General features: G+C 58.5%; 1 protein-coding gene across 1 annotated transcript; it reads right to left on the reverse strand.

The window, feature by feature from the left end:
- Positions 1 to 2,141: 2,141 nt before the first annotated feature.
- SAPCD2 (suppressor APC domain containing 2) lies at positions 2,142 to 11,701 on the reverse strand. Its single transcript, XM_002743489.6, has 6 exons — positions 11,036 to 11,701; positions 6,286 to 6,398; positions 5,479 to 5,625; positions 5,061 to 5,168; positions 4,846 to 4,962; positions 2,142 to 4,729 (listed from the first exon to the last, which is right to left on the reverse strand). The coding sequence occupies exons 1-6, from the start codon at positions 11,610 to 11,612 to the stop codon at positions 4,601 to 4,603; spliced, it is 1,191 nt and encodes a 396-aa protein (XP_002743535.2). The 5' UTR covers positions 11,613 to 11,701; the 3' UTR covers positions 2,142 to 4,600.

An 11,701-nucleotide genomic window follows, 5' to 3' on the forward strand; every position in this document is an offset into this window, starting at 1 on the left:
CATTTCCCATCTCCTCTCTCTCTGCGCTATGTTCTGGATGATATTTCCTAAACTCTCTTTCTTCTTTCTTTCTTTCTTTCTCTTTCTTTCTTTCTTTCTTTCTTTCTTTCTTTTTCTTTCTTTCTTTCTTTTTAATAAAGATGGGGTTTCATCATGATGGCCAGGCTGGTCTTGAACTCCTGACCTGAGGTGATCCACCCACCTCGGCTCCCAAAGTGCTAGGATTACAGGCGTGAGCCACCGCGCCCAGCCTCCTAAACTCTTTCAATTCTCTCTCTTTTTTTTTAAAAGAGATGGGGTCTTGCTTTGTTACCCAGGCTGGCTGGAGTGCAGTGGCACAATCATAGCTCACTGCAGCCTCAACCTCCTGGGCTCACATGATGCCCCCCAGGGGCTGGGACCACAGATTCACCAGTGTGGGGAGAAAGTCGCCCAGGTGCCAAGGCAAGAGACTGAAGGCACAGTCTATCCCAGAATCATAAATAACTGATTGCTTACTTTTAGCATTGATGCCAAATATGTTTAGAAACAATCATAATCAGTTACATAATCAATCTTATTAAACCATTATTAATCTTTAGTATTATAGCATAAAGACATTCTAGTCTTATGGTATAGAAACAACCAGATGAAATATAATTAGGAACTGAAGGGACATTGTGAGGAGTGATCAGGAGACAAGAGTGAGAGCCTTGCAGTAGCGCCAGCACCTGGGGAGGTGCCCGTTACTTAGCAGGCAGGCCTTGGGGTAACGCCAGTGCCTGGGAAGGCACCCGTTACTTAGCAGTCACTTAGCAGGCCGTGAAGGGGAGTTTCCCTTTCACTGGGGGAGTTCAGAGAACACACTACTCTACTCCGCTCTTGAGGAAGGCCTGACACTAGACAGGCTGGCGCGGACATCCAGGGGCTTAAACACCTCTCCGTGGTGCTATGTTCTGATGGTCACCATCCTCATCCACTTTCAGGTTTCGCTTTCCCACCTGGCTCTCCTTTTCAGTTCTTAGAAGTGGTAAGAAGTAAGAGCAGGAGAATCCTAAAAGCCTTTAACCTAGCTGGGTGCGGTGGCTCACGCCTGTAATCCCAGCACTTTGGGAGGCCGAGGCGGGGGGATCAGGAGGTTAAAAGTTTGAGACCATCCTGGTCAACATGGTGAAACCCCGTCTCTACTAAAAATACAAAAAATTAGCTGGGCATGGTGGTGCGTACCTGTAATCCCAGCTACTCAGGAGGCTGAGGCAGGAGAGTTGTCTGAACCCAGGAGGCGGAGGTTGCGGTGAGCCGAGACTGCGCCATTGCACTCCAGCCTGGGTAACAAGAGCGAAACTCCGTATCAAAAAAAAAAAAAAAAAGCCTTTAACCTTTCTGATAAGTGTGTAGAAAAATGCTGACGTGTGTGCTGCTCTCTCAGGCAGCAGCTACCTGAGAGGGGCCCCTGTACTGTAAGCACGTGATTTACATGACCCTATCAATCACATCAGATGAGTCACTCTCCGGCCCTGCCCCCTGCCTTGTATACAATAAATATCCAGGCATTGGGGCCACTGCTGGACTCAGCCTCTTGGTGGCAGTGGTCCCCCAGCCCAGCTGAATTCTTCTCTTATCTCTGTGTCTTTCTTTCCTGCGATCTATCATCTCCGCACACAAAAGAGCACCCACTAGACCCTGTGGGGCTGGACCCTGCACACCAATTCCCCTTTTTTTTTTTTTTTTTTTGTAAAAGATGGAGTCTTGCCACATTGCCCTAGCTAGTCACAAACTCCTGGGCTCAAGCCATCCTCCCACCTCAGCCTCCCACAGTGCTGGGATTACAGGCATGAGCCATTGCACCTAGCTTTTTTTTCCTTTTTTTGAGACTGCAGTGGTGAGATCTTGGCTCACTGCAACCTCTGCCTCCTGGGTTCAAGCAATTCTCCTGCCTCAGCCTCCCCAGTAGCTGGGATTATAGGTGCCCAACACCACACCCAGCTAATTTATTTTAGTAGAGACAGGGTTTCACCAGGTTGGCCAGGCTGGTCTCAATCTCCTGACCTTGTGATCTGCCCACCTCAGTCTCCCAAAGTGTTGGGATTACAGGCTTGAGCTGCCATACCCAGCAAGATCATGCTTTTTATGGAGCAAGAAACTATCAATACCATTCCTTGTTTGTATTTCCAGAAACCTCTTTTATTTCTGTAGATATATAAAAGTTACTGTATATTCTCTTGATATTCCAGTATCTGTGTCTAGAGTCTATCTGTTGTTTCTGCTGGGTCTCAGTGTACTGTTTTGAATGTTTATGAATTTTTAGAACTGGGTATCTCATTTTCTTTTGTGTACAGATGGGGTCTTTCACTATGTTGCCCAGGCTGGTCTCGAACTCCTGGTCTCAAGTGCTGGAATTCCAGGCGTGAGCCACCGTGCCCGGCTGAGATGTCCCTTTTCCATGGAACTTGGCCAACACAAAATCCTGAGGCCTGGTGTGGTTGTGTTCCTCTGGGGCAGATCCTCAACCAGGGCACTTCTGCCCCTAGGGACTTATTTTGACATCCTGAGACGTTTGTGGGTGACATAACTGTGTGTGCACACGCGTGGATGATCCTGTACATGTTACTGGCACCTCATGGATACAGGCCAGGGATGCTGCTCACATCCTGGATGGAGACTGACTCATCAGTGTCACCAGGGTGGGCTCCAGGCAGGGTGTGCATGTAGCTCTGCCAGCCACCTGGGCCCTGCCAACAGGGGCCACTTTACCTTCACAGCCCATGGCCTCTTGGAACACACAATAGCCTGATTTCAAGCTGTAAACTTGGAGGACCTATTTTTCTTCACCTTGCATGGAACCAAAGGCTGAGAGGCAGTTTTTCCGGAGGTGCCAGCCTATCTCACATTTCTGCTTTAGCTTCGGGGTCCAGCTCTCTGTGGGCGGTCTTCTGATGAGGTCACCCTGGGACTGACATGGTTGGGTCTCCTGCTTCCAGTCCTGTAAGGATGCCAGGATCCCCCAGGGCATGGCAGGCACCCTCAAAGACAAATGTGGGGAGGCCCTAGTGGGCAGACCTCAGCCTGCTGCTGATGGGGGAGGGGGCTTCTCTCTACTGTTGCTAGCTCACCCACTGTGCAGCAGTCTACCTGGTGCTGGAGATGGGGGGCACAGGCCTTTGGAACCCTCTTCCTTTCCTGCCCAGGAGGTCCAGGCCTGGCATCCTCATGTCCCCTAGAAAGTCCACTCCCATCCTCAGGCAAGGAGGGCAGCTGTACCCTGGGTTGGCTTGGGCCTGTCTTGGGACATCCCTGGCAGGCTGGGTGCAGGGGGGAACGTGGCTCCGTGGGGTTGCTGTAGGCAGGTGAATGTGGAGCTGGGTTCCAGAAGCGAGTTGCTGCACTGCCTGCCAGGACCCCTCCTCTGGGACAGTACACCAAAGTACCCTGGACATGAGGGGTCTCTGTGCCCCCCCCACACTGACCCTGCATGGAGGTGTCTACACCACCCCGACACTGATCCTGCACCCCACACACACTGACCCCACATGGAGGTGTCTGCATCCCACACACACTGACCCTGTACTGGGGTCCCTGCACCCCCCACACACTGATTCCACATTGGGGGCCCTGGGCTGCAGAACCTGCCCATGACATTGCTGTGCCCCTGGCTCTGGTGGCACTGGGTCCCCGACCAGTGACCACTCCAGCACCCGCGGGACTGAGCCGGGGCAGGGCGTGACACCCAAGGGGACCTGCCCCAGCCTCCTCCTATACTCTGGGGCTTCTCCTTTTCCTTGGCTGAGGGAAGTAGCCTCTCCCTGCTGAAACCTGGGGTCAGGCTAGGCATGGGAGGAAAACGGGGTGAGCAGGACCCCAGACTTCAGGAATCCTGAGTGTGGGGGACAGGCTCTGCCTGCAACGTGCCTGGGAGCTGTCTGGGGGCCCAGGCTGACCCCCCCCATCCTGTGGATACGGCCCTCCTGGGGAGCCAGGTTCACAGGTTGTTCTATGGGACTCCACGCGGGGCAGCGTCCTGGCTGGGGTGAAGAAGGCCACACCCGGGATCTACACAGGCAGCCCACGCTCTCGCCCACCTGGCTCCCAGATCCGCTCAGGCAGAGTCCCTCAGCCTTGGCCAGGACCTGAAGTCTGACCGCCGTCCCTGGGACTGCCCTGCCAGGAGGGCACCCCCACTTAGGGCCCCCCCACCCCCTTCATTGCTCCGTCCGAGCCACAGCCACCCTGTCCTGAGCCCAGGCTGATGGAGGGAAGCTGCCCTGGGACCCGCGTCGGAGCCGCCAGCTCCCTCTGTTGGCCGCTGTGGGAAGTGCACTGCTTCATCTGTTGGCCGCTGTGGGAAGTCCACTGACAGCGGCAGGAGTCGCTGCAAGCAATGCAGACTCAAGAGAGCCCCAGCCCATGTCAGCACCAGAAGCCAAAACAGAGTCAAGGGCTCAGTGCCAGGCTGGGGCAGGCCTGAGGAGCCTGGATGGCAAGGGGAACAGGAAGGCGCCCACTCAGGGACTGGGCCTGGGCCTGCCGGGGTCTCCAGCCAGAGAGTGTGGGTGCGACAGGGCGCCCGCCCTCGAAGGGCTGAGCGCCAGGCCAGCCCCGGGGCCTGCTCGCCCCTCACAGGCTAGATGAAGGTGGAGTCCAGAGTCCCTCCATCCTGCTGGCTCAGGGCCCGGGCCTCAAACAGCTGCTTAATGAGCGCCGACTTCTCCTGCTCCAGCTGTGTGATGCGCTCACTCTTCTCCGTCACCTCCTGGGCAGGTACACTGTTGGTCAAGGCCTGCAGGGCTTCACCCCCAACCCCATGCCCCTCCCGGCTGTCTTACCTGGGTGAGGAGTCCCCGCCCACACCCCTCCTGGCTGCCTTACCTGGGTGAGGAGTCGGTTTTGCTCTTTCAGCATGAGGATGGTCTGCTGCTGCCAGCCTGGGGACGAAGTCGACGGCAGGGCAGGGCAGGGGGGCCCAGAGGAGGACGTTGGCAGGGCCTGCAGGAAGGCAGGATTAGGCAGGCTGGGACGAAGTCTGGGAAGCATTAACCTAGTCTGGGCCCCAGCGTGGGCGTGGAGGTTTGGGGCACACTCACCTGGCTGGTACAGGCTGCAACAAGCAGCTCCCCCAGGCACCGGGCCACCTCCTGTACCTTGGGCAGGAGTCGCCCCAGTGGGCGAGGGCTCTCTGCAGCCCCAAAGTCCTGGGGAGAAAACAGAGGACAAGTGGTCAGAGAGGAGGGCCAGCCAGGGCCAGCACTGTGCCTTGATGGGGGCCCCCAATGTTGCTGAGAGCCTAGATGGGTCCCAGGGGTGTTGCTGAGGTGGGAGCTGTGTCCAGGGCACCTTAGCCCCTAGGAATGGGGCAGCACCAGGGGAGAAAAGGGATGTCCCAGCTCCCTGGGTGGAATTGACAGCCACTGTGTCCTGGAATGGGGCAGCCGTAATAGGGGTGCCTGGGGCTAGCTGGGGTCCCCATGTGTGGGGACCTGTGGCTGGGGCAATGGCACTCACGGTGCTGGCTCTACTCTGGCCCAGGCGGCGCTGTCGCTCCTGCACTCGCTGCAGCTGCTGCTGGTACCAGTCACGGCCCCGTGCCATCATCTCCAGACCCTGCAGCAGCACCTCCTTCTCCTGCTCCAGCTCCTTCATCTGCTTCAGCTGCAACACGTGCATTTACATGGTGTGCCCAGCTTCCGTGAGCATGCGGCACGTGTACCCCCCGGTATACCCCCCATGAACACGTATACCCTCCGAGAGCACGCACATGTCCCCTCAGGCATGTATACCCCCCGTATACCCCCCATGAGCATGCGCACATCCCGGCAGGCACAAGCCCGCCTGTGCATGGGCCCCAGAGCTACCAGCACAAATGCAGCAGTAAATCCAGGCACAGATGCACACTTCCGAGAACTCCTGCACATGTAAGCCCCGTGCCTCCTGCTGAGGGGTCCTGGCCTTTCTCAGCCCCTCCACTCAGGCATCCCTGGGCAGAGGGTGACTGACCCCTGAGCTCAGCCTGCCCTCCTAGGGTCTACCTGTGCTGAGCATACTGCTGGTGAGCTGGGCTGGCTTGCAGCAGTGATCTGGTGAGGCGGACTGGGCAGTCACCCGTAGCTGCCCTAAATGACCTCTTGACCTCCGTCTGCCTGACCCTGGGCCATCCCTCCAGGGGATTCAAGCCCAGGTAGGGAGACAGATGTGCAGAGCTGACCGTACTCACACCACGGGCTTCCCCAGGACCAAGACCCCCTGCTCCCACCCTGGCCTTCAGCCTCCAGGCAAGAGGGAGAGCCCTGCGGAGCCCCAGCCCCTGCTCACCAGGCTGCAGTCCACGCCACTGGTGATGGTGTGCCTCCGACGTTCCCCTCGGGCACGGGGGGCCCGCTGGGCATCCCCTGAGTCTGTCTCCAGGGCTCTGCAGGCCGCTGCACCTGGGGTGGGGGGGCACGGACCAAGCTCACCTCCAGACCTGCCTGGCTGGGCTCTGCTGAGGTGCAGCGGCCTCCACATCTTGGCTCACCCTCAAGGTCTCAGGCACCGGCCTGGCGTGACCCACGTGTCACCTCTGTGCCAGGCTGGAGTTTGGTCCCTCTCCCCTGGCCCGGCTCCTCACACTGGCTTGGGGAAGGCTGCCCACCAAGCCTGCCTGTTTGCTCATATATACTCCCTGCCCCCACCTTGGGCCGTGAGCTCCCTGGGGCCAAGGGCCTCATCCAGCTCTTTTCTGCACCCCCCTGTGCCCAGAACATTGCTAGCACACCCGGGTCTCCAAGGCAGCTGGGTAAGGGAGGAGTGGGCAGGGGGCTCTGGTCCTGACTATTCCTCTCCCATCTGCCTGGGGCCCTGTAGGGCGGCAGGAGATGTGGGCGTGAATGACGGAAACTTAACTTTTCCCAGAATGGTGAGTGCGACAGAAAGGTAGTCCTGCACGGGCGGGTACGATGGCCTGGAATCCCAGCATTTTCAGGGCTGAGGTGGGTGGATCACTCAAGCTCAGGCATTCAACACCAGTCTGGACAACATGGCAAACCCCATTTCTTCTTTCTTTCCTTCCTTTTCTATTCTTTCTTTCTTTCTTTTTTTTTTTTTTTTTTGAGATGCGTTTCACTCTTGTTGCCCAGGCTGAAGTGCAATAACACAATCTCAGCTCACTGTAGCCTCTGCCTCCCAGGCTCAAGTAATTCTCCTGCCTCAGACTCCCGAGTAGCTGGGATTACAGGTGCCCGCCACCATGCCTGGCTAATTTTTGTTTTTGTTTTTTTTGAAATGGAGTTTTGCTTGTAACCCAGGCTGGAGTGCAGTGGCGCAATCTCAGCTTGCTGTAACCTCCACCTCCCTGGTTCAAGCGATTCTCCTGCCTCAGCCTCCTGAGTAGCTGGGATTACAGGCACACACCACCATGCCTGGCTAGGTTTTGTATTTTTAGTAAAGACGGGGTTTCATCATATTGGTTAGGCTGGTCTCGAACTCCTGAACTCAGGTGATCTGTCCGCCTCAACCTCCCAAAGCGCTGGGATTACAGGTGCAAGCCACTGTGCAGGGCTAATTTTTGTATTTTTAGTAGAGACAAAGTTTCACCATGTTGGCCAGAATGGTCTCTATCTCCTGACCAAAATGCTGGGATTACAGGCATGAGCCACTGCACCTGGCCCTTTTTTCTTTCTTCCCCAAGACCAGGTTCCACTCTTGTCGCCCAGGCTGGAGTGCAATGATGTGATCTTGGCTCACTGCAACCTCTGCCTCCCAGGCTCAAGCAATTCTCCTGCCTCAGCCTCCCGAGTAGCTGGGATTACAGGTGCTTGCCACCATGCCCAGCTAATTTTTTTATTTTTTAGTAGAGATGGGGTTTCACCATGTTGGCTAGGCTGGTCCTGAACTCCTGACCTCAGGTAATCCACCCACCTCAGCCTCCCAAAGTGCTGGGATTACAGGCGTGAGCCACTGCACCCGGCCAGCAAAATCCCATTTCTATTAGAAATTAAAAAATTAGCCAGATGCAGTGGCATGCACCTGTGGTCCCAGCTACCTGGGAGGCTGAGGCAGGAAGATTGCTTGAGCCTGGGAGGCAGAGGTGCCACTGAGCTGAGATCGTGCCACCGCACTCCAGGCTGGACGAAAGAGCAAAACTCCATCTCAAAAAAAATAAAGTCTCTTGCTGGGCACAGTGGCTCACACGTGTAATCTCAGCACTTTGGGAGGCTGAGGCAGTTACATCACTTGAGGTCAGGAGTTTGAGACTAGCCTGACCCAACGTGGTGAAACCCCATCTCCACTAAAAATATAAAAATTAGCCGGGGGCTAGGTGTGGTGGCTCATGCCTGTAATCCCAGCACTTTGGGAGGCCAAGGCGGGCGGATCACAAGGTCAGGAGTTCAAAAGCAGCCTGGCCAATATGGAGAAACCCCCTCTCTACTAAAAATACAAAAATTAGCTGGGTGTGATGACAAACTCGTAGGCCCAGTCACTCAGGAGGCTGAGGCAGGACAATCGCTTGAACCTGGGAGGCAGAGGTTGCAGTGAGCCAAGATCGTGCCATTGCACTCCTGCCTGGTGACACAGCAAGACTCCGTCTCAAAAATTAGCCAGGTGTGGTGGTGCACGCCAGTAATCCCAGCTATTCTGGAGGCTGAGGCAGGAGAATCGCTTGGACTTGGGAGGTGGAGTTTGCAGTGAGCCGAGATCATGCCACTGCACTCCAGCTTGAGCAACAAGAGCTCAAACAAAAATCCATCTCAAAAAAAGAAAAAAAAAAAGTGGCCAGGCTCAGTGGCTCACACGTATAATCCCAGCACTTTGGGAGGCCTAAGCGGGCAGATCATGAGGTCAGGAGTTTGAGAGAGACCAGCCTGACCAACATGGTGAAGCCCCGTCTCTACTAAAAATACAAAAATTAGCCAGGGGTGGTGGTGGGTGCTTGCATTCCCAGCTACTCAGGAGGCTGAGGCAGGAGAATCGCTTGAACCTTCGCCTGGGAGGTGGAGGTTGCAGGGAGCCGAGATTCATGTCACTGCACTGCTGTCAGACTCTGTCTCAAAAAAAAAAAAAAAAGCCGCAGGCGTGTGTGATAGACCAGGCTGTGCACAGGTAGATGTGCACCGGTAGATGTCTCGGACACCTGCTCTGAAGCTGACCGGAGGGCTTCCCCTGGGGGCAGCAAGAGCAGCATGCTGGTGGCACTCCAGCCCAGCTTCCTGGTGAGGAAGTACATGTGCCCTCCCAGTCTACAGGAGACGTGGGTACAGCTGTGGAGTAGGGCACCCTCCAGCCTCCAGCCATCACCCCAGCACCAGACACATCCTTGGAGGCTGTGCCCCTGTACCTGGTGATGTAAGAACTGGGCCCAGGTAGGCATGGCAGAGAGCCTGGCTCCACGCAGGCCCAAGTTATCGCTCCAGCCTTCGGTGCTGAGTGGTGGCAGCTCTGGGGCAAGACAGTGGGAGTCACACAGCCTCCAGGAGGTGGGGGCAGAGAGCATATGGACAGAGGGAAGCTGAGGAGGAAGCCCTAGGACGCCTGGCCTGGTCTGTGCAATCAAGTTCATAGAGCAGCTCCCGGGTCCCCAGATGACAGCATGGTGGGTGTAGAGCTGGATGGTCTCTAGGTGGGGGCAGCCCAGCCCCTCCAGGGCCCTGAGCCAGCAGGCCACACCTCCAGGGCCTCGGCCAGCCTGGAGCAAACACGCAGTCCCAGGTAGGAGGAAGGAAAGAGACCCTGAGCTTCTACGCTGCGAGCTTGGAAAGCTGTGTGTGTCAAGAGGCATTCTGGGAGTTGGGGTGACCCCAGAGCTCCAGATTTGGCACCCCAAAAGTCAGCTGTGTCAATCAAACATGCCACACCACTTGTCTGGCCCTCCATTTGCCTGTGAGAGGGTGACAGCTAGAGCCCTAGCCACGTGACCTTCAGAGAGGTGTGTTACGTGACCCAGGGCCACGTGGGACATCAGAGCAGGGCTGGACTTCAGGCTTAGGCTTCCAGACCCCAGGCCCCGCCACTGTGTGCAATCCATGGTTGATTTCACACCACGTGGCCACGTGATGACACTGACCCTGCTTTGGAGCCAGCTACACTCCAAACCCTCCTCACCACAGAATGTGGGGTCCGCCAGCCTGGGACGGCTGCTGGATCAGTTTACCAGGGAAGCCAGGGCCACCGTGGCCGAAAACACCATTTGCAGGGCTGGTGAATATGGCTGAGTCAGGGGAGCAGTCCAAGGAGGGTGGCAGAGCAGCGGGGACCGACAGTGGCTGCTGGTGGGCAGGCTGCACCTGGCAAAACAGGTGCACTGGCTGAATGGGCTGTGGGGACTGGGGCTCCTCTGGGAGCTTGGCCCCCACCCCCAGCCATAATGCAGGTCCTGTTCCCAAGGCAGGCACTGGGTAGGGGGAGACAGGGGCCCATTCAGCGATCTCCCGTCACTGCCAACGGGACTGGAAGGCAGGAGAGGAGTCTGCCAGCCGTCCCCAGGGACTACAGCCTGTGTCCCTCCACGGCGTCTGCCATGGGACAGCCCTACTGGGGTGCAGGAGACCCACCCATGCTCCTGCCCATCCTGGCAACAGGGCCAGGTCCTCTGGGGCCACCTGCAGCAGCCCCATCCTGCCTGGACCTCAGTGGGGTCAGTGGGCCCAGCTCCCCTGGCTGAGCTGTCAGGCTGAGAAGGGGGATCCTCTCTCTGAGAGGGAGGCGCCTCCGCCAGAGAGACAAGGAAGCTGAGGGCCCAGGTGTCCCTGGGTGCAGAAAAGGTACCGGAGGTGGGGAGCCCAAGCTCAGGTTTGGCACAGGGTGGGCTCCCTGTGGGTTTTCTGAGTCACCTGCCACCCACCCTGCGACCCCACCCCCACCCCGCCCCTGTTGGCCTTACGCTGTGGCAGGAGAGAGATTGGCTTGCCTCCCTAACTCCTGGGCTCACGTCAACAGGCATGAAGCCCCTTTCCCTCCAGGCCCACGAAGACCCGCTCCCCAGCCCCTTCCCTCGTGGAAGATGCACGGGCAGCAGCTGCGGGACTCCGCTTTCTGCCCTGACCCGGGGAGAGATACGAGGGGGCCCCGGGGGCCGCTCGGAATTCACCTGCGTCCGCGCTCGGGCTCCGTTCCAGTGCCGCGCTCTGGGGCCGCTCGGGCTCCGCGGGGCAGGCCGCCGCCTCGGCCAGGGCGCACAGCTGCTCCGGGCTGCGGGCCGCGACGCTGGGGCCGGCAGGAGGGGCGCGCGCGCTCAGGGGCTTCCTCTCCAGAACAGTCCGCGGCTCGTCCGCCGGCCCGAACACCAGGCGCTGCGGCGGCCGCGGCGGCGGCGGCTGGTCCCCGGGCCGGACCGGGGCGCGCGTGGGATCCCGAGGGCCGCCGTCGGCGCTCAGCAGCGAGGACCGCAGGCCGGCCACGAAGCGCTCGAAGGTCAGGTAGCCGCTGGCCGGGGCCACCCGGCGCAGGCCCTCGAGCACGCCGCGGGGCAGCTCGCGCGCGTCGGCGCCCTCCCAGCGGGACTCGATCTCGCGCAGGTGCACGCAGCCGCGCCGCCGGTCGTCCAGGATGTCGAACAGGGTGCGCAGGCTCTGCAGGAAGGCGCGCGGGAGCCCCTCGGTGCTGGGCGCGGGCGCGGGCGCGGAGGGAGGCACGCGGCCCCGCTCGGCCGTGGCGGCCCCGGCCATGGGCTAGATCCCCGCGTCCACCCGCGTGCGTCCCGCGCGGCCCCACGGTGGGGCCGGCCCGGCGCGCTCAGCCCTCAGCGACAATAGCC

This window comes from Callithrix jacchus, chromosome 1 (genome assembly GCF_049354715.1).
Source record: "Callithrix jacchus isolate 240 chromosome 1, calJac240_pri, whole genome shotgun sequence".
Classification (NCBI taxonomy): Eukaryota; Metazoa; Chordata; class Mammalia; order Primates; family Cebidae; genus Callithrix; species Callithrix jacchus.